Source organism: Piliocolobus tephrosceles, chromosome 1, assembly GCF_002776525.5.
Source record: "Piliocolobus tephrosceles isolate RC106 chromosome 1, ASM277652v3, whole genome shotgun sequence".
Classification (NCBI taxonomy): Eukaryota; Metazoa; Chordata; class Mammalia; order Primates; family Cercopithecidae; genus Piliocolobus; species Piliocolobus tephrosceles.
Window position 1 is genome coordinate 114567067 of NC_045434.1, and position 22405 is coordinate 114589471.

Below are 22405 nucleotides of genomic sequence, written 5' to 3' on the forward strand. Positions count from 1 at the left end.
AAATATACATAGAAAACTATGACCTTGACAATAAGGGGAGTTGGCAAATAAGATTTTTCTGGAAAAACCTCTCACAAGGCTTTAGTCCCTCTCTCCTCTACTTTTCTTCTTGCTGATCTCTTAACCAAGGACTCCCAAATCATAGCAGCCTCCTGATGAAGATAATTATGAGATCTAGTCTCTCCTTGAACTACAGAATTTGGGACTGGCTTTATACACATATGTGAAGAAACATTTGTGTTTTTAAAGTTGGTTTGCCAATGCATTTTATCCTTAACATGACAGATATGATCTAATCATATTTCTAACCTCCAATTTAAAATTTAACCTTCAACTGGACTTTTTCTTTTATAATATATGCGATAGTATACCTGCCTCAGTGAAACTACTGGTTTTCAGGGAAGCAGAAAGTAAGTTCCTTCCAGGGCATCAATCACAGTGTGCAAATTGTAATTCCAGGCAGGGTAAGCCTCCACTGAGAAATAAACTAGCCTTTTAACACAAATCTGCCACCTGCAGATTCAACTTATTGCATGAATTGTCTTCACACTCACCACATCTGTATGTATATGTGATTACACTCTATTTATATGAAATATTTGATGTAAAAGGGTTACCTCACCATTGCACAGAATGTCTCAGGAGGGTCTCCACAGGTAATATCCGGAGGATCAAGTTTCACTTTCAGATATTTTGTCATGTCCGTGGATTCCGGCTGGCAGGCCATGTAATCCCAAACTTTCCCTTCTTCTGTGTAAATCTGAGTCTTACACAGATCATAATGTCCCCAAACCAAAGGGTAGGGCTGCATCACTGAGGACACTGTAACCCAAAGGGCATGAATCGACAGGAATCTTGACAAATACATCTCTAAATTCTTTGTAATCTTCTTGGAAACTAAAGCAGAGCTTGCTTTATGATCTGCGATCTTTGTTTAGTTTACATACATGTACATATATGTATGTATATATATGGGTAGGTAGGTCTGTGTATTCTTTTAAAAAATGAGAATGGGACCTCAAAGCAGATCCCAAAACCGAAAACGAAGAGTTAAGATACTGTGTGTGTTCAGGTATATTGAGGACTTTGGTGGACGCCTAACATACTTGTGTGTTAGGCGTGAACAACTTGCAGCTTTTTCTTTGTCCTAGAACATATCTATTAGACTCAGGTCTAGTTTGGTTTTTGTAAAAGATGTCCAACTGCAGATAATAATTTAGCAAAGTGATGGCTCTCCCGTTGTACATCCAATAACCCTGAGTGATCCTCAATGTTCACAGCTCACAGGGGATGCTCAGGCAGGCTGAGATATCAGTATCTGAAGCAAAAGGATGAGTGTCCATAGCCCAGTGTCTGTTTCCCATCAATCATTCTTTTCTTCTGGCACCAACACCCTTTTAGAAACAATAAGAGTAAGAGTTATTGTCCCAGAATCAATGTATTACGAAATGTACAATATGTTGACATTTTGGAGGTCTGATGCAATACAAAGCAAATTGGTGTAATACGGATAACCTTTACTCAGCTGTTTTGCTAGAATGAGCAAACCATGGAAATCATTCACATTGGGGAGAATTTCGATATGAAGGATTTAACTCTTCCATAACAAAGACAGACACGTGTGTGTGAGTTACAGGTTTTCACTTCAAAAATTACATCTCCATCTTGACAAAACTGAGAGCAAGCAGCTAGATTTGAACATTTCTCAAACACTGCAGTGCTAGAAAATCTTGCAAGAGAACAATGGGGTAAATGAGCGCTTTTATAATGATGACAAAGATATGACAACAACTTATATCCCTTTTGTCTCTTGACAAAGAGACCCTAAAAATCTCCAAATTCCTTGTACATTTCTTAGCTTTTGTTTGCTGGAGTGAAAATCAGCATTGTTAGCATAAGCCTGTCCCTGTGGATTTGCTCATTATATTTGAAGAATTTAGCATATTTTGTTTAGTTGCATTTAGTAATAAAGATAACTTGGCTCTCTAAAAAAACATTCAAAAATAAAACCAAAGGAGCAAAATTTCCTTTCATAAGAATTTTCTATATTTTTACATCTTTTCATAGCCATTACATCTGCATTTGCCGTTACTTTTTGTAACAGAAGAGAATTTGTCCCAAAGGCGAATATTATAAGCTGCTTTAAAACTAACAGCTCTGTAGTAAAATGCACAATTTAAAATGCACATATAAAAATAGCCGAGGGTGAGTTAACAGGCCATGAAGCAGAATAATATGGCACTAATTCTAAGAGAAAATAAAAATTACTGTGTAAAAGTACTTTTGGTTAACTGATAATGCACCCTACATAACTATGGCTACAAGTCATTGGTGAGTTTAAGTGGCCACTTTTCTGTTTAGAGATCACTATCCAAATCTAAACAAATGCTAACATTTGGAAACCAGGTATTAAAAAATATATTTTCTTAATTAGATTATTTATATTTATGGTCTAAAAGTTAACTATTTTAAGCAATGCAAAAAGGACAAAAAAACTTACAATTTTAGAAAATTCTATTATAGACCCTTCAATTCACATTAAACGGTTGAAATATGGAAGTTCACTATCTTCAAACAATCTTATAAAGGGAATTCATTATATTTAAATAATGTACCATCTTAAAATGAACTAAGCCACAGAGACTATGAAATGCCAACAGATGGTTGAATTGTGTTTCCATAGCAAAGTAATTTATAATAATTGCTTTATGGATGCAAGTGCAATTTTCATTATATTCAATTCATAAAATGTTATCATACAGCTGCAATTTGTGATATTTGCTTTTAGAAAAAGTGTTGAATATTTGAGTTCCTATGAAGCAATAATTAGTAGTTTGTCTAAACATGTATAAACTACAGATTTGAATTGGCCTCTTCCTTGTAACCTAGAGACTGTACTGTGTAAAGCACATTTTGAAACCTTAAGCTAAAAGGAAAAAAAATCAGAGAAGCATGTGTTGTGGCTACTACAGCCTTCTGCTTTTTTTCAGATTCATTAGTAATTTTAAGTTGATATTTGCAGACACATCCAACAATTTGACAATTAATAATCTGAGAAGGTGTTAAAGTGATGCAAATTACATTTTTGAGATGAGTTTTTCAACTGTGTTTACTAGTTTTTATAAGAGGAAACAAATACTTTCCAAGGGGCAGGTGGATGAAGGCATTATAACTGAAGCAGTGTAAAATCTACTAGGTCAGAAATTATTAACTTTAATTCTTGGTTTCAAATACACAATAATTTATTTATCAAGAATGATAGAATCTTGAAGACCTGGAATTGACTGTTTTGAGTTTGAATGGAGTGAGCATTGTGTGTTTATTTTTAATATTAGTTTGAAAATGCCACTTGAAATATATTTGAGTGCTTCCTGAGATTAGTCTTCACTTTTTTTTTTTTTTTTAACCAACAAATGATATTCTCCTCATCCATTTATTCTTGGTTACTCTGTCCTCAACCACATTTTGCATTACTGCAACCACAAAATAAAGGGTGACCATACATTTGAACACTAAAGAAATGTATGTGAACCCTTTGCTATCTCCTGACAGAACAGCAATCCCAATATAACGAATTCTCATTAAAGTATACCAGAATTATAATGATGGTCATTACACAGAATTATGGACTACACCATTGATCGAATTTAGAGAAACTGACAAGGAAAAATGCAGAGGAGAGCAAGATATTTGAATACTAGGCAGTTGCAGGACTGTGCAACAGACATTCTTGACAAGAAGCAGCCAATTATAGCTTAAATTTCTGGCACATAAGCAGTTGTGATTAATAGTTTTCCATTACATTACAGACATATTATTAATGTATTAAAAATGTCAAGCTTTGGCAAGCACTAATATGGCATGGCTCAGTTAGTCTGCAGAGTTTACATTTAATGAGCTCCCATTGACACAGAAAAAGATATTGACCACGGCATATTACAGATCAGGAGCAGAGGGACACTAAGTTGTTATTTAACCTAATTATTTGATTTCATTCTAATTTTTATATTTGTACTATCATTATGTATCCTGCATTTCAGGGTCTTCTTACTTTTCAGTGTCACATACACTTCAAAAGAAATCCTCTTAACTTCAAATTAGTAAGAAATTAAATCTGTGAACTTCCATGACACACAATGGAAAAGCAGCCTCTGAAAATCAGGAATTTGTTATTAAAGTATAATTACAGATTTTTCGAAGAAACTGCAATGATGTAAAAATAGAATATTATTTACACCTTAACCTCCACTATTTAATGGCACTCTATCTGCTGTGCTTTCAAACAGGTTAAAATTATCAATAGCTTCTAAAAGCTAGGTCATCACAGCAAATAGCTAGGGAAACCAATTATGAGAAGGACAGTGAATAACGTATTTGGGGACTTAACATACTAAACCTATCCCTTCTGGCCCATAACTGAACTAATTGTGAAGTGACATGGCCTTTGAATTTGTCTCAGGTGTCCGTATCACCTAAATAAGAACAGATTCAGAAGAGCTCTGGGCAGCTCCAGTTCTACCTCTTCACTTTGCAAACCTTGGGAATTCACTGTAATCAAATAATGCTATCACCTCTACTTGGGAACTAAAGTACTGAGAAGTCTTATTTGATAAAAATACCCATTAATAGGTTGTGAGTACCCCATAGACCTCTGGTCTATAAATTTGCAGAACCAATGAAAAAAGATAAAATTACGTCATGGCCCTCAAGTTGATAGATATTATTGATCAGGACTAAAATGGGCTATAAAATGCCTTTGCACACATAGAACATGTATTTGTCCAGGATTCTGCAGCTAATTCCCTTCCACCTTGGATTAATTTTGCAGAAGCCATTTTCACAGGCCCTTTCTCTCATCAGAAAAGAAGCCTCCCACAATATTACATGGAATTAATAGTGATTAATATTTTATGCAATTATATTCCAAAGCAATTGCCAATTTCATCAACTGAGAGGAAGACATTATCAGTAAATCTCCTAATCTAGCTGATTTTCAGCATTCATTTTCTTATATAATCTCACTAGCAGGTGGGAATGGTGGTAGTAGGCTATTTCTTTCATAAACATTCAGCTTTCCAAGGGTACTTGAAATACATAACTATTGACTCATTCCTCATAGACATTAAGAATTTTATAAATATGGATTTTCTGAATGGGAAGAAACAAAAGGAAAATTGACTATATAGATCATTGAGTGAAAATATAAAAAGATAAAGATATACAAAATTATAACCTATCAAAATTAGCAGCTTCCAGTAGTCATAATGAAATTTATTACATAAGATATTTTAACATGTATTCAATGCTTTTTGCACTTATTTGTTCTGAAGAAAGCATTTTCTAGTCATCTTAATGGAAAACATATGCTTCTATCCTTTTGTTAACTGTCTCGCAAAATATAAGGAATTTAACATGTACTGCAACATCATTAGCATAGCTTACTCACACTTGATTGGGTATTATGAGCAACTGTCTATCATGAGATTCTTAATAAACCTAAATAACACACCTTGGTATTTGAAAGATCTCTATTTTCATTGAGAGAGGACTGATTTGAGAAATTAGATAGTACATGTTTTGCAGGATGATTGAGGATGGGATAATACCCAAAACTATTTCAGAATCAGTTAAGCCTAGAAGAAATCTGGAGTTTAATTACCACGTGAAAAACAAATATTTAATTCTAATGCAGGGAAGTTGAGAGATCTAAGGTCTCAAATGCATATATGAGAAAATCTACACCCACCTGAAGTTTTGAAACAGAACTTTGGATTCTGCAAATAAAATTGTTTTTTGAAAGTATGCTAAATCTCATACTAACCTAAGACTTTACTAATATAATCTCTTATGCAATATAATTCACGCACATTTCAATGTTAACATATAATTGGTTTTCAAAGTTGAATCCAATTTTCTTTTTTCCAAATGACTTGATGCCTTTGTAACTAAAACTCTCCAAATTTTTATGACATTTAGAAAACCTATCAAATAAATGTGTAATGATTTAACTTTTTAAACAAATTACCTGATATGTTTCAGAATAATAATGGAAGCAAAGACAGGTATTTGCACCACTTGCAAATATACAAAAGGAAACTGCAAAATACATTTGCCTCCTCCTAAAAAGGCTAACCTGAATCATTTTAACACATACACCCAGTGAAAGCTGACAAAACAAAAATACTAATAGGAAACCAGCTTTATGTTCAAATAAACTGTTTCCATACAAAAGTTTTAAGATTATCCTTCTTAAATTCCACAATAGGAAATATCGCCAAATTAATACTTCAGTACATAGAATCCTGAATGCCTTCATGGTGGTCTTCAGTGGTGAAATGTATCTCATTTCATGGCATCCAGAAAAGAAAATATACCCCTGGAACAACATTACATGTGAAATACTAGATGCACATTTTCCTTGCATGTTGATCCACATGCAGAGATCCAAATTCTATCTTACTGAAAAACTGAAAGTTGCTTATCTTCAAAAAGAATCTTGGAGAGTTACTGAGCTGCTTTTCCTTTGCCAAAGAGAAAGGGAGGCGGGTAAGGCATTCAAAGTGACACAGTTCAAAATACTTAATGAAATGTGGAATTGCTAATTCCCTCACTACAGATCCTCCTCAAGGGACAAACAAAACAGAAAAGCCTCCCCTGAAAAACAATTTTTTTTTGTAAAACTTTCCAACAAGCTTAACTATTAAGCGTATCTGAATAAATGACTTTAATGGAAGATCTTTCTGGGTTTTTTTTCTTTTCATTTCTGTAAGATAAAACAACATCTAGTATTTTCAGTCATAAAACAGGGCCTTATTTCTAGAGCAAATCCACTGCCAGATTCACCATATGTTTAGTGGAGTTCTGAATCTTACTCAGAATTTTCCATTCCAAAGATTGACAATTTCTTATGAGAAGGAGTGGCTCCATTATTCCCTGTACAGAAAGAAGAGGGGAGAGAGGAGGACCCTCTACTCACTGGAAATCTGTACCTGATGCAACTATAGGAGCTCAACCTGAGACTTTTCCAAGTAAAGTTGCTTTAAAATCCCCGCTAGGAATTTTCTTCCCTTGCCCTGTAATATGACAGCCTACTCTTAAGTGGATTTCTGAACCAAGAAAAAAAAAAAAAAGTCCCCGGGTGAGGGTACTAAAATTAACAGCAGAGGGCGCAGTTTCTTTTTATATCTAAGTTTTTCCTTGTATGAATCACTTAATTGGTTATTTTAGGCCCAATAATATTCGGTATTATTTGTATTATATATAGATATCCACAGATCCATACAGGAGAGCAATTCAATGTCCCTAGCCGAATCCATCAACCGATTAATATGATACCAGTAAAAAATATGAGAGAATATTCCAAACAGCATCCCTACACCAAGTCTCCCTCTTTGAATTTCCCTTTCTCCCCAGCTGCACAACACGGAATAGTAATGCTTTAATCTCGCACCAATAAAGGAGATTGAAAGAAGGGACTTCAAAAGCTCTCGGTGTGGCCACCAGATCCCCAAGGCCGGCAATAGGGCAAGTGTTTTTTTTTGTTTGTTTGCTTTTCCCCAAACAAATATAATTGGCGAAAGAAAGAAAAAATAACGACAACCCTCCTAAGCGATGTGTGTGGCCAGGTGTGCGTGAGAGAGGGAGAGCGCCGGGCGCCTGTCAGTCCGCGGAAGGAGGCTCAGACCCCGCGCCTGGGATCGGGACATAACAGGCGGACGCATCACCAGCCCGGGGCGCACCCCGGGGAAGACTTGTGTGTGGGTGTGAGCATGTGCCGGTGTGTGTGCGCGCAGGGCTCCGCGCGCTGCCTCCTCGGGGCGCTTTACAAAGTTCCTCGCCCACCCGGAGCATTCCCTCCCGCCTGTGGATCGCAGCGGGTGGGGGGGGGGGGCGGCGGGGGGTGGGGGAACCCGGGGGGGGGGGGGCCGGGGGGGGGGGGGGGGGCCGCGGTGGGGGGGGGGAGCAGCGGACACTTACCGTGTGGCTCGTTTGCCCTTGCGCCGGGCGGGAGCCGAGCCGACGGCGCGGGGCGGCGGCCCTGCCCTGCCCAGCCAGCCTGGTCCGCCTCGGGCGGCGGCCGCAGCAGCGGAGCCCGCGGGCGGCGCACGGGAGGGCGGCGGCAGCTCCCGCGGAGCCTCCTCCCGGGGAGGGAGCGGGCGGAGCGGGAGGGGTGGGCGTAAGGACCCGAGCCGCCGCCACCGCCACCGCCGCAGCCCGGGGATCCCGATCGCGCCCGGCCGCCGGCGGGAGAGGACCCCGAGGACCGAGAACCCAGCGCCGGCCCGCCACTCCCCGCCGCTTAATTACCTTCGCCTCCACCCCCGGGGGGAGTCTCCTGCACGTCGCCCCCTCTTGGAGCCGGCACCCAGAGGGGGAATTCCTTCCCGTTGACGTCCTCTTCCGAAATGCAAAAGATCAGTGACTTTGACAGGTAGATGAGGGGGAGGGAGTAAGGGTGGGCGGAGAGGAAGAGAGGATGAGAAAGGTGCCTCTCCCTCCAAAAATATAGTGATATTAATAATGAGATTGCAGCCTTCGGAGGTCGTGCCAGCCCAGTCCGCTGCTCGCCGGCTCTCCTCTGCGCCTCCTCGCGCCGCTGCTTCTGACACTTCTCGCCTTAAACTTTTACTGAGGGATATTTTTTCTTTTTTCTATTTCTATTGCTTTTTTTTTTCCTTTTTTTTTTTTTTTTTTTCAAGCCGCAGGACGATTTTCTGGTTCCCGGGGATCAGAACCAGCGGCCAGGCGGTTCTATGCCGCTTGGCACCGCTTTCATTTTATTTCAGATGAAGACGTTGAGCTTAGTCAGAAGGGGCATAAATCAGGACAATTAGCATTGGCGCCAAGAAGATCCTCCAGTACCAATTTCGCCCGGGCTTCCTTCGCGCATTCCTCCACTCAAGTCAGAAATGTCACCGCACATAGCGCTGATGGCTGCGAGACGCGACGCACCCAAAGTCCGTTTGATGAAATATACATGGCCCACGACGCTTCTGGATTGCGGCTCCCGGGCTCCCCGCCCCCGCCCGCGGCGCCCGGCCGGGACCCTCCTCCGAGCGGGCAGCGAGCTCCCGGCAAACTTAGGGGCCAGTGCCAATTAAAGAGTGAGCGCGAGAGCCGGAAAGGGGAGCGGCAAAGAAGCAAGCCCGGGGAAGCCGCAGCCCTTGGAGGGGTGGCATGTACGTTTCACTTAAAAAGCCTGTCTTCTTCTGCAACTGCCAGCAAGTGGAAGGATAGCAAACCTTATACTACCTCGAGACCTGTGCGCTCCGAGCGGTCCTAACTCCGTCCCGCTCGCTGTTGCTGCTGTTGCTGCTGCTCCGGCCGCCCCTGCTGCCGCTCCACGACCTCTGGGCGCTGAGGCAACAGGGCTCCCCTCCCCCTACTTCCCATCCCCCACCCCCGGCTCCTCCACTGAAGCGCCGTTACCAGTAACTCCTCGTGTACCTCCTACTTCTGCTGCCGTCCATCCCACCCCTCTCTCTTCTGTCCCCTCCCCAAACCGTTCCCAAGCACACCCTTCGCCGCTAGAAGTGATCACAATGGTGTTTTTCAACCAGCACTTCCTTTGCCCAGAGGCCCCTACAGCCCTAGACTGGAACCTCCTCCTTCAGAAATTCATTCCCCTTTAGAAAGTTGAAGTTCAAGGGAGAGCTGTGCATTTCAGGCTTCCTTGCCTTTTCTCAGAGAAAGACAAATGCTCCGATGCTCCAGGCTTCATTCCCCACCAAGGTGGGCTCAGACTCACCTGGGATCACTCTTAGCTATTAACGTCAAACAGAAACAAATCCGAACTTAGATAAGATAGGGAGATTTTCATTAGAAAGAAAGACTATTGTAACAGGGAAAACGCTCTGATCTCAGAAATCTGCAAGCCTCTCAAAACCAAACAGAAATCAGCCTTTTTTTTTTTTTCTGTATATATAAAGGGAGCAAGCAATAGGGAAAGCCAAGTAGATGGGAGAAAAACTCACTTCAAGACCCTCATGATTGAACAAGAAATGTGTCTCTGTGGTCCAAGAATTTGGAAGATAAGCTAACAACGGTGAATGTTTCACATTTTAGTTCTTGCTCAGATTTGGGGGGCAAGCTAAAGTCCAGGGACCTGCTGGAGAGAAGCCTGACTCATGTTTGGTCAGGGCAAAGCTGGGGGAGGGCGGCGGGAAGAAATGGGCAATTGCGAACACTTAGTCACTGTGTGTTCCACAATTAAGGTAGGAGCCTGAGTAATTGGGTCATTTTTCTGTGATGACTGGGGGTGGTGTGGTAAAAGGACATGTGGGGGAAAAGGTTGTTGAGTTGGGCCTATAACCAGGCCCTCCTTGGCCCTGGGCAGCCAGAAAGTGGGCAGGGATTTCAGGCACCCCTGGCCTTCCCTCTAACACCTAAGAGGCCACAGTGAGTCCACCCTCTGAATCTCTGAGTGCAGGAATCTGGGGTTTATGTGCTTTCCTCTTTCCCACCTTTGTCCTGTAGTGCTGACATTGCAAAAAGGAGTTACCTGTAGGGCTGAAACTCCTAGCAGGGATTCTTAGACAGTGGCCAAGTCTGGCTCTTCCCCATGTCTCCGGCCATGCTCTTCCGGGTTTAAAATATACTGACTATACGGAGATGTTACTCACCACCTAATCCTCCTTCACAGGCCCTTACAGCCCAGTTCTTTCTACGGGAGCCTTTGGCAATAGGATATAAGAAACAATACCAAGAGTGGCCTTCTTATTTCTCGTTGGCCCCTTGGCCTGGATCCTGAAATACAGACAGTTCTCAGCCTTTCCCCTCTCCCTTGCCCTTTTCTCTGAAGGCAAGAAAGCCTTTCTGAACTCTCATCCTCCACTTTACCTGGTCATTTAAGGCCCTTCTGTAGTAAAAAGAAAAGAAATCTATGCAGAGATTAGGACATTCTCTTCTGGAATACACCAAGATCTTTGTGATTTTGGCTCCCAACCTGGAAAAATACTTGTTTTCATCTGTCAAAATATTGGAACTAACCTCCCTTCCTCTCTTGCTGTATCATCCGTCATTCCCAGGAATCCTTTGACTATGAAGCTGACAGCAATCTCAAATAAGTGTGATATGTAAATGAGAACCTTTCCAATTAGGTAACACCTCCCACTACAGGAGTGGGAGAGTCTTTCAGAGGTGAGTTTTTCTGTGGAACATGTGCTCTGACCTTTGCAGAAGCTCAGTGAATCACCAACTAAACATGTGGATCTAAACTCAAGGAAGTAAATCAGAATCATCAGAGACTTGTCAACATTAAAACCCCCTCCCTTCCAGATCTTGTTCTCTCCTCCACCAGCAATCAAGTGGGAAGGACATTTTTTCCAAAAAAGCACTTTAAGTAGATCTGATATACTTCCGCAAACTGACATGTGTATATTAAACCAGTTTTCCTCAATATACCTTTGCATATTTGTTTATATAATATACACTGATCAGAAATTGACTTTAGAGATTTCATTGGCATCAACGGAAATTATTTAAGGCATACCTACCTTTCCCTATCATTCGTTGCTTTCTCTTGCCGTATATATATTTAACTTTCTTTGGAAAAAACTATTTTTCTGTTTTTATTTAACCTTTCAACTCTACTTTTTTTTTTTTCTTTTTCCTTTTGGAGAAGAATGGTTTGATCTTTCAGTTCTCTGGCTTTAAATCTTTGGCTGGTTTCTACACATTCCTCATTCTTCTTCAACTTAGATATCCATTTATTTGTAATCTTGTCAGGTCTCTAACTGTTGCTTATTTTTCTAGGTTCTTAGCTGCCTAAAAATCTTCTCTTTACAGATTTGGCAGGGTTGTTTCAATACCTGTAACTTCATTATGGCAAAGGGGTAGTGATGGCATATTTGCAATATATCTGGTCAAAAAAGACATGTGTCCTTTTTTATACTCTAAAATACTTGACGTAATGTAGGTATAAGATAAATGTCCAGTGCGGGTGTGAATAGCTTTAGCTTATTCTCACGATTCATGGCCTCCTTGGTAACAGGAGTTAACTCTCACCATATTAAATTAATACGTAGATGTCTAAAATATCCAGATCATGGGTGCATTAGGCACTCTGGGGTGCTATAACAAAGACCATAGATTGAGTGGCTTTAAAACAGTAGAAATTTATTTCTCACAGCTCTAGAGATTGGAAATCTGAGATCAGAGAGCCAACATGGTCAGGTTCTGATAACAGCCCTCTACTGGGTTGCAGACAACAGACTAACTCCTTGTATTCTCACATGGTGGAAGGAGGGCTAAGGAGCTCTCTGGGGTCCCTTTTATAAGGGCACTAAACCTACTCATGAGGGCTCCATCTTCTTCATGACTTAGTTATCTCTCAAAGGCCCTACCTCCTAATACCATCACATCAGGGGTTAGGATTTCAACTTACGAATTTGGTGGGTATGGAACAAAACATTTATTTCATAACAAAGACCAAGTTCTATTTGACCAATTGTATACTATGTGGTAGATGTTGTTTATAACTGCTGCTTGTGTCCCAATAGAAACATCCTTTAGCTTTCTTGCCTTCACTTTGTGCTCAGGGACATATTTTACTAGAGAGCCATTAGCTGTATAGTTTTGACAGGTTTTAAAGTTTCTTTCCTGACAGGCTTTTTTAATGCTCAAATATTTTGACATTTAAACCTCCAGCAAGCCCTAAGCATTGGTCTGGGCTCTATAAACTAGATTATACTGGCATTTTCCTGCTATTATAGGAATACCAAGGTACTTCTCTTACAGCTTTAAATAGCCCAAACAATTCAAGTAACTGATCATGCTCAACATATGTATACCAACAGTCTCATTTAGTTCCTCTCAAAGTTAACAGCAGACCAAAGGACGTATTGTTTAATGTGAGAAAACACACGTATTTACTGAGTTAATGACACTGGAGCACAAAAATTAGCAAATAGTGTAAGACATTGCCAGTTAGTGACCGATGCAAGGAACATGTCTTCTAGCACCCATGTACTTTCTAGTATATGGCACTGTGTAAAATAGTTTGGAAATAATAAAATTAGCTGCTTGGTTAAATTATACATATTTTTAAATGAGCAAAATAGGGATTTTTAAAGAGAAATCATGCTAAATTAAAAGATGACTAACTTTAGTCAAGTATTTTATGTCTCTTTTCTATTCCAGTCCTAGAAATGTTTAACAGAAAATACGGTTTCCTTTTTTTTTGTTTACCCCTTCTTATCCATAAAAAATCAAGAGAAATCACTTTTTAATTTTTGTGCTCTGAGTATGTGATACTAAATGTTTTTATCCAACTGGTGAGTCTCTTAAAATCATGACACCCTGAGCTTCTATTACCCATTTCATTTTCTTTGAGAATCAGACAAACACGTAGTCAATATTTGTTTAACAGTTTATCTTTCTTCTAAGGCTATTAAAAATAAAGTCATCCCACCAGCAGTTTTGGATAATACTGTGTTCTGAACAAACTCAATAGGTTCCCATATGCTTATGTTTTATTGAGCTTCTTTTGTCAGCCTAAGATCCTCAACTTATTTTTTGAAAACAGGAGATTCCACAATTAATCTAGTGTGTTGGCTGAAAAAGTTCAGCCTCAAAAATCAACAGCTGTGTGGATTTCCTCAAATGTAATTTTCATAATTTCAATTTCTCTACCACAACAAAATTAGCCTTTTCAAAATGAGAAGGAAAATACATAGAGAAGATTGAGGAATGCCCTTTGCTTCATTTAGAGAACGTTCCATCAATTCCCTACCAATAGTTCTCCTCAATTTAATGAACATTGATGGAACTCCTGTGGCCTGCTGGGAACTGTCCTTGGTGCTGGAGGAAATGCAAAGCTCTCAAGTCTAGGTAGGTGCTAACAATCATGTTAGAGAGAGCCGAATAACTAACTGTAATGTGCATCTTTAGTATTATATTAGAGATAGCTTAAGGGAAAGGTAAGCTGTAATGGTCAAGTCTAGGGACTCCTTTTGTGCACTCTTAAATGTCCACAAAGATCTGTATCATGCCATTCACCCAAAGGAAAATAGAGTGCAGCCTCTCTGGTTTAGTAGCCTCTGTGGGCAATCCTTGTACTGTCACATAAATATGGGGCAAAAATGGTTCAAGGATAGAAAAATAGCAAACACAGGCCAGATGCGGTGCCTCATGCCTGTAATCTCAGCACTTTGAGAGGCCTAGGTCGGGGAATCACTTGAAGCCAGGAATTCAAAACCAGCCTGGCTAATGTGGTGAAACTCAATCTCTACTGAAAATACAGAAATTAGCCAAGGGTTTTGGTGCACACCTGTAGTCCCAGCCACTCTGTAGGTTGAGGCAGGAGAATCACTTGAACCGGGAGGCAGTGTTTGCATTGAGTGAAGATCACGCTACTACACTCCAGCCTGGACAACAGAAGGACACCCTGTCTCAAAGAAAAGCAAAGCAAAGAAAATAGAAGGGAAGGGGAGGGGAGGGGAGGGGAGGGGAGGGGAGGGAAGGGAAGGGAAGGGAAGGGAAGGGAAGGGAAGGGAAGGGAAGGGAAGGGAAGGGAAGGGAAGGGAAGGGAGGAAAAAAACAGCAGGCAGAGAAGAGAAATATAGATCACAGGATGCCATTTGGTTTGGGGTGTACTCTACCCAGATGTATCTTTCTGCTTTTCTTGACTTCCTGGTCCCGGGTTTAGTTTGAGGTTTACTGTTCTAAAATTACTATTTTTTACTACTTATTTTTTTAGCAGCTTTATTGCTACCATCCTTTAGTTTCCATGTTGAATGGAAGCAGTGGATGTAAGCTGGATATTGGCTTCTAGTGTGTAAACTGGATTCATGCCAAGTGGCCTTTACTTCCCAGTGGGCTGCCAAGGATTCTCCCTCTCTTACAGAAAATAACTAATTCTCTTAAATCCTGCCTCGATTTGTAAAGGAGAGGAATAAAGTCAGAAGTATTATGAATTCTGTCCTTACTTCAATAAGTCAGGAAGAAACTTGATTGTCAGTTCTTCAAACTTTGAAGTCCCATAGAAAATGACACAATAGTAATATATTACAATAGATTTCTATGATCTTACAGAAATTCTTTTTCTTTGCTGCCTTTCTATTTCCTCTTCCTCAGACATGAATTTAGCTCCTGTGTGCTAGGGACTGAATGAGAAATAACAAGATAAATAACACAATCTCTTCTATAACTTACTGTCTGTTGGAGAAGATAAACTTGTAAACAAACAATGTAATACTGCTGTAGGAACTGAGATAGACACCCACAGGGAGCAGATTAGCCCCAAAGGAAAAGATGTATAATTCTCCTTGGGGATTCTGAGAAAAGCTAGATAGATGAGATGATATGTGAGCAACACCTCAAAAGATGAGTAGCTGTTCATCCAGCAGACAAAGAAACAAAAGACACCGTGACCAGAAAACAAGTGATACAAAGTCAGGAATTCCAAGACAGTAGAGCATATTTTGTCACTTCCAAGTCATCTGATACAACTGCACAGCTCACAGCACCATACAGATGGCCTTTGTAGTGAACATTTACGTTTTGATACTAAAAATGACAAAAATTGAGGGCATTAGGAGAAAAATCAAGAATAAGAAAGTATCCTATATTATTTAGGTTGAGATATATTAACATGTTAATAATTTATCATTATTGACCTACAGAAACGGCAATTTCATATATCTCAACCTATTAGCACCCAGTACTTCCAATTTAGTTCTTAGTAACCTGTTTTAAGACAATAATCTAAAACAGCAAATAATTTTTAAACTTCTGCATTTGCTTTTGGAATACATTATATTCCTTCTTTTGGCAGGAGATATACCTTCCTAATGAGATTTTTGTGCTTAAATTGGTATTAAAATTAGCTGGATTTCCCTGAGTAAGCATTGAGCATGAGAACGTGCCTGCAGAGCAGACTGGGGGTGACTGAGAAACCCAAGGTTCAAGCATTTAACCAGGCATATGCCACACATGAATAATGAAAAGTTTAGTAATTAGTAATTATAGATACCAATTAAGCCTTAGACATAAAGAACCAGTCCTCAATCATTCTACGATGGTTTGCATTTCTACTATCCTAAATCACTGTTTCATTCAAATCCGGTTGGAGAAAAACTATCTGTTTGTCAGTAATAAAAAAGAAGATAATATAATACAGGAAATAATGCTAAAAATCAAGAAATTTAGAAATGATTATACATGATGCAAGGAAACAAAAACAAATTGATGATGACAGTAACCAAGTACTTCTCTAAGACAAAGTGAAATTCAGGTTTTCTTTTTACCTTTTTTCGTGAATTTGGTAAATCAAATTCTTAAGTAGTTTATGACCAAAAGGTCAGGAGATATATTGGTGATGAAGAAAAAAAATGAATCATCTTTCTTATTTTTTACCTGCTTTCCCCACATACTCCCACTGCCTTCTACATTTTTAAACCTGTTTTTTAGATATCTATGTAAAACGAGATGCTGGAAATCACCTCAGCCACTGCCCTGAAACTCTATCTGCCCCCACTAGCCTGAAAGCTGAGTTCACAATAATGAAAGAGAGGTAGACTGTCAGTTACCGTATATCATGGTATATATATTACTGTATAGATGTTGTAATCATTTTTTTAAGGGATGGAGTCTTGCTCTGTTGCCCAGGCTGGAATGCAGTGGCACAAACATATTTCACTGCAGACTTGAACTCATGAACTCAAGAAATCTTCCTGCCTTCACCTCCCAAAGTTCTACGATGAGAGGTGTGAACCTGGTCCAATTATTCTTATAAGAATTGATTGATAGGCAAGGAGAGCCAGATGCTCACAGCCCATTAAAGCCTTCAGAAATATAACCTAGGACTTCAATAGTAGAAAATTGAGACTGATCTAAATGCAGGATTCGTTTAAAATTCATATGTTGAGATGCTGCAAACGAATTTTCAGAAAATCCAATGAGATATAGTGTAAATATCACTAAACTAGGAACTAAGAAACTAAGCCCTTGTTAAAACACTTTTTTACTCTATGAGTTTTCCTCTGTCATTTTACTTCTCCGGGCCTCAAACTACCTCATCTGTAAAATGAGGAAGTTGAATCTGATGATTCTAAGGCAGTTATTCTTAAATGGGTTTCATAAACTTCCTAACTCAGAGTAACGTTACGGGCTTGCTAAAAAGCAGGTAGAAGAGTCCATCCTCTCCCACGTTGACTGAATTAGCAACTCCCCAGGTGGTTCTTATTTAAGCACATTAGAGTTTGAACATCACTAGCCTAAGGTTTGCTCCAGATTTTGCATTTTGAGTCTTGCTTTGAGGTTGGAATTAATTTAAATGAAAGCTAAGACAAAAATAAATCTCTCCTTCATGTTTCTGGATGATAGAATAGGATCTATGATCTCTAAAAGTTGTATATAACTTTCTATATATTGGAATTAAGTGGGATATATGTTTGATTCCCTGAAAGATTAGACAGAATAAAGGCCAAGGACTTTGAAATAATATTTTTAACACACACATAAAAAATCAAAACCATGCTCACTGATGTCCAATTTCTGGAACACATGTATTAGCTATAAGCTGCCATAATCTCTCCTAGAAGTCTATTACTCAACTGGTAAAAACTAGCTCTCTGAAAAGTACCATGAGATGCAGTCATGAGGTTTTAAAAGCTTTTGAACTTTTTATTCCAGTTGAGTTTCTTTAAAATTAGTCAGGGATTATTGGACTTTCTTTACCAGCACTAGCTTACATATCTTTATAAAATGTCCTTGTAAATTATTACAATCAGATTTATGCAAAAGTTAGAACTTTCAAAACATTTCAGAGTAAAAACTTCTCAATTAAACAATATATATGTATATACGTATTATATATTTGCCTGCGTTTTCTGTGTATTTAAGTTAATTATTGTGAAATGTATCCTAATGTATTGGCAAGTCTTCAAAGACCAAAGGCAAAGTCCTTGATACATTGCAAAACAGTTGCATGGCCTTAGATAGCTGGCTTAATCTTTCTGAGCCTGTATTTCCTTAGCTACAAAATGGGAATAATAGGACTGATGCTGAGTATCTCATAGGATTGCTATGAAGAATAAATGTGCTCTTCGGTAATAACAAAATGTTTGCAAATATTAGCTATTATTTGCTTTCTATATTATAGTAGTGAAGCTTCCATTATAAATATGTCAGCATAAGTTCTGACATTTATTTATTTAATTACTTACTTATTTAGTAAACAAGCATTTTTGACAATCTATTATGCTTACAACACTGTACCAAGTACTCAAATAAATCCAGAAAAAATATAAGCTGTGATTTCTACATTTGAGAAACTTAAATTTTACTTGAGGTTTTATAACAGTATCACAAAGTGTAAGGTTAAAAACTCAGAAATACAAATGTTTTAAGCTGGCTAGCAATTGACCTTCTAAGATCAAGGAGTGTTTCATTGAAGCAGGTGAGGTACTGAGCTAGACCTTTTAGGGTTTGATAGACAAATAATGGAAGGAATCTCAGCAAGAAGGAGACTACACAAGGGCAAAATCAGGAAAGGCAGAAAGGTCAAGCCATTTTCAGGAGATCAGGGAGCAGCAGTGTCGTTGGAATTAAGGTGCCATGTTAGAGAATGGTGGACATACTTTTGGAAAATTCGATAAGCCCAAAGTTCATTGCTTCTTGAATTCCCCAGTGAAGAGTCTGAAGTTTACACAGGAGATAACATGGAGCAATTAGAGTTCTGAGCAGGAAAGACTCATGAATAATGTGGAGTTTTTGAACAAATTTACCGGAAATTCATAATGAATTGGACTAGGGAGATACTGTTAGAATCAGAGAGAGTTATCAGGAGTCTACTGTATGAAGCCACGGGGATGATGATTTATACCAAAATAGTAGTTGTTAAAATAGAAAAAAGAATACATGAATATGTGAGGCAATAGTGAGATTTCTGAATTTACTTATAAAAATAATTTCAGCTAAACAATCCTTTCGAATTAGATGAGAATGAAAACAGTCCTCTAAAGCTCTTACATTTTCATTTTCATTCAAATGTTTAAACTGCACATATCTTTCCTTTATTCAACCAAATATTTATTGAATGCATCATATGCATTGTTGTAGGAGTTTGAGATTGAATCATGAACTAAACAAAGATTGAACTCATGAACCTCACATTCTACTTGGGGGACAGAGGATAGAAATGTTAAACATATTTAATAAGTAATTATTATAATTGAAAGAGAAAAATATATGTAAATAAGAAAAAGTAGAACAGGATATGAGGGATTTGGAGTGATACATTGAGGACAATTCCAGTGTAAAATAGAGTGGTGTGGGTCGCCCTTGCAGAGAAGGTGATATTCAGCAAAGTCTTAAGGAGGAAAGAAAGCTAGTCTCACAGATACTTGGAGGAAGAATGTTACAGGCAGAGGAAATAAATAGCACAAGGGTTGTAGCCTCTCTAGCATGTTGGAAGAGTCCAGAGTGGCTAGAGATTTAAGAATTTATTTTTAATTTTTCAGTTTATTATTTATTTATTTATTTATTTATTTATTTATTTATTTATTTGAGACAGAGGCTTGCTCCATTGCTCAGGTTGGAGTGCAGTGGCATGATTTTGGTTCACTGCAACCTTCGCCTTTCAGGTTCAAGTGATTCTCCTGCCTCAGCCTCCCAAGTAGCTGGGATTACAGGCACCCACCACCATGCCTGGCTTGTTTTTGTATTTTTAGTAGAGACAGGGTTTCACCATGTTGACCAGGCTGGTCTAGAACTTTTGACTTCAAGTGATCCATCCTCCTCGGCCTCCTAAAGTGCTGGGATTACAGGTGTGAGCCACCAAGCCTGGCCAGGAATTTGTTTTTAAAGTCTGACAAAAACTTACAGCAAATCACTTTTCATATTTGTGTGTACAAAACTCTTTGAAGTTTAACCATATTTGTACTATTTTTATGTGTCACACAGGCCTCTGTGAGGCAATTTTGAGCCTTTCTAATATACTTATATATGTATATAAATATGTACAGTGAAGAACAGCATGGAAAAAAGTGTGCTTTACACATTTGAAGTCAGCTAGCATTATTATTATTTTAATTAATATTATTGATTTTATATGAATATTTTATTTCTATAGTTTTCTGTTTTAGGATTTTTTTATTCATTCCTTTTCAGTTTTATGCTTCATGCAGAAAGGATTAGTAATTAGTCCAGAAAGGATTTTAGGCCACTTACAAGCATAGCTAGGCGATATCCCCCCAAAAAGGAGCAAAAACGAAGTGAAGTGAGGAAAAAGGCTTAAAATGAACATCATAATATCCACATACCACTAATTTTCCCCTAAGCTTGCTAGTGGATAATCAAAAGGAAAAATCTTATAACTCAATTGATAACATATATGATATTTTTAAAAACCTATGTATATAGAAAAAGTATTTTCTAAGGTCTTTGTAATGAGACCAAACATATATTTTTCCTGGAGATTTTTTTACAAAAGAATATGATGTGATGAAATAATATTTTAAACAACTTTGTCATAGATATGAATATAGAGAAAAATGTTTCTTGGGAAAGGCAGTTTAATTCAAGACCTCATCTGATTATCTCAAGCACCTCTGGGAAAAACATGGAACACACATGAAATTATATTTGTTGTAGGAAAAAAGAATCTCATTTTCTCACTTAGGATGTCTCATAACCACATGTTTACAAACTCTACAAATTACATGTCTGTCCCTTGTTCCATATTAAGATCCTGAATTCGAACCAGGAAAATTTTGATGGAATTGCCAGTTTTGTTATGTATCTTGACAAGAATGCTTAAGAATGGGAGACTGGGACCATGTATGACACCTGTAATCCCAGCACTTCGGGAGGTGGGCGGATCAAGAGGTCAGAAGTTCAAGAGCAGCCTGACCAATATGGTGAAATGCCGTCTCTACCGAAAATATACAAATTAGCTGGGCATGGTGGCATGCGCCTGTAGTCCCAGCTACTTGGGAGGCTGAGGCAGAAGAATCACTTGAACCTAGGAGGTGGAGATTGCAGTGAACCGAGATCATGCCACTGCACTGCAACCTGAGTGATAGACTTAAGCTCCGTCTCAAAACAAACAAACAAACGAACAAAAGAAAGAGCACAGGAGCCATAGCATCATGACCAAGGTTAAATTGAAAGGCTTTTCTCCTACTCCAGTTTTTACCAAGCTTGTTAAATTTAGTGTCATGGGAAACATTTAATACTCATTGTATATGTGGCCAGGAGAAATAACACATTAACATTTTAGAATATATGTAATAATCACATATAATTAGAACATAATCTAACTTAGAATAATCAGAACGTAAAATCCGTAGCTGTAGAGCTGCTGCAAGGCAGCATTATGATTTTTAAAAATCACAATTTAAGAATCTCCACCTACTGATGATACTCTTAACAGTTGTTTTGAGAGCACAAAAAATTGTTTCAGTGGATTTATGGTATGCATTTGGTATGGTGCCCATTATATATTTATCATTATGTGTAATATTTGTCTCACGCTCATCTGTTAATTACATTTCATGTGTTAGATTTATACGAAAATCAGTGAAAATGTCTACTCACTGACCATGTGAGTTTTGTTTGTCATAAGGACACAGATGACCAATTAGGTGGATAAGATAATAGTGAAAAAATAAAAGGAAAATTCTGAGGAACCTGATTTCCAGTGGGGAAACAGTGACACATAATAAATAGTGCACAGCTTCTGTGAGCCCACAGGTGAAGAAGACTGATTTCTGATGGCTGCCTGGCTGACCTTCACAAATACCCATTACTTGGAATAATGCATAGCAAGTGGAGATCTTCACACCTTTGACAGCTAACCACGAGTAGTGATTTGTGGTACCACTGCAAACTAGTAAAGGGCAGCACCAGTCAGCAGTTTTCTAACACTGAACAAATAAAGCCTAATTGTTATTTCAAGTTGTAAAGAAAAATGTTTGGCTTCTTTCAACATAAAGGTATTTGCTGCTAATTATCTAACAGTGTTGATAGACTAACTTTTATTTATTTATTTGAGACAGAGTCTCTCTCTATCACCCAGGCTGGAGTGCAGTGGTGCAATTTTGGCTCACTGCAACCTCCACTTCCCGGGTTCAAGCGATTCTTGCAGCACATCATAGGCTAACTTTCATATCATCTGACATGCGCAAAAATTCATGATTAACTTGACCATTTGTCCTCTCAGAATCAGTAGGTCCTTACAGAACTTATAGAGAGACAAGAAGAAATGAAAGATTTTTCCTTGGCTATTTTGGGAAAACATAACCAATGAAATATTTTCTGACCATCTAAACTTTGCCATCCAAAATATAGCATTGAATAGCGTAGTCATCCTAAGGCTTTATTAATCTGAAATTTAAAGTAAAAGACTAATTACATTCATTGGAACATCAATTGATACAATTGTAAACCAAATAAATTCTTT

General features: G+C 38.6%; 1 protein-coding gene across 11 annotated transcripts in view; it reads right to left on the bottom strand.

The window, feature by feature from the left end:
- The window catches only part of NTNG1 (netrin G1), a 355336-nt gene extending 345896 nt beyond the window's left edge, over positions 1 to 9440 (bottom strand). For 5 of the 11 annotated variants that reach the window (XM_031936591.1, XM_031936586.1, XM_023197192.2 and 2 more), the window contains exons 1-2: positions 8308 to 9221; positions 623 to 1394 (exon numbers count right to left, since the gene is read on the bottom strand). In XM_031936591.1, coding sequence (XP_031792451.1) covers positions 623 to 868 — 246 coding nt within the window. In that variant the 5' untranslated portion in view covers positions 869 to 1394; positions 8308 to 9221. Of the gene's footprint in view, positions 1 to 622; positions 1395 to 7977; positions 8108 to 8307; positions 9222 to 9252 lie in introns of those variants that run through there. The other 6 variants (XM_031936593.1, XM_031936582.1, XM_031936588.1 and 3 more) reach the window with 3 other exon arrangements.
- Between the last annotated feature and the right edge of the window lie 12965 nt (positions 9441 to 22405).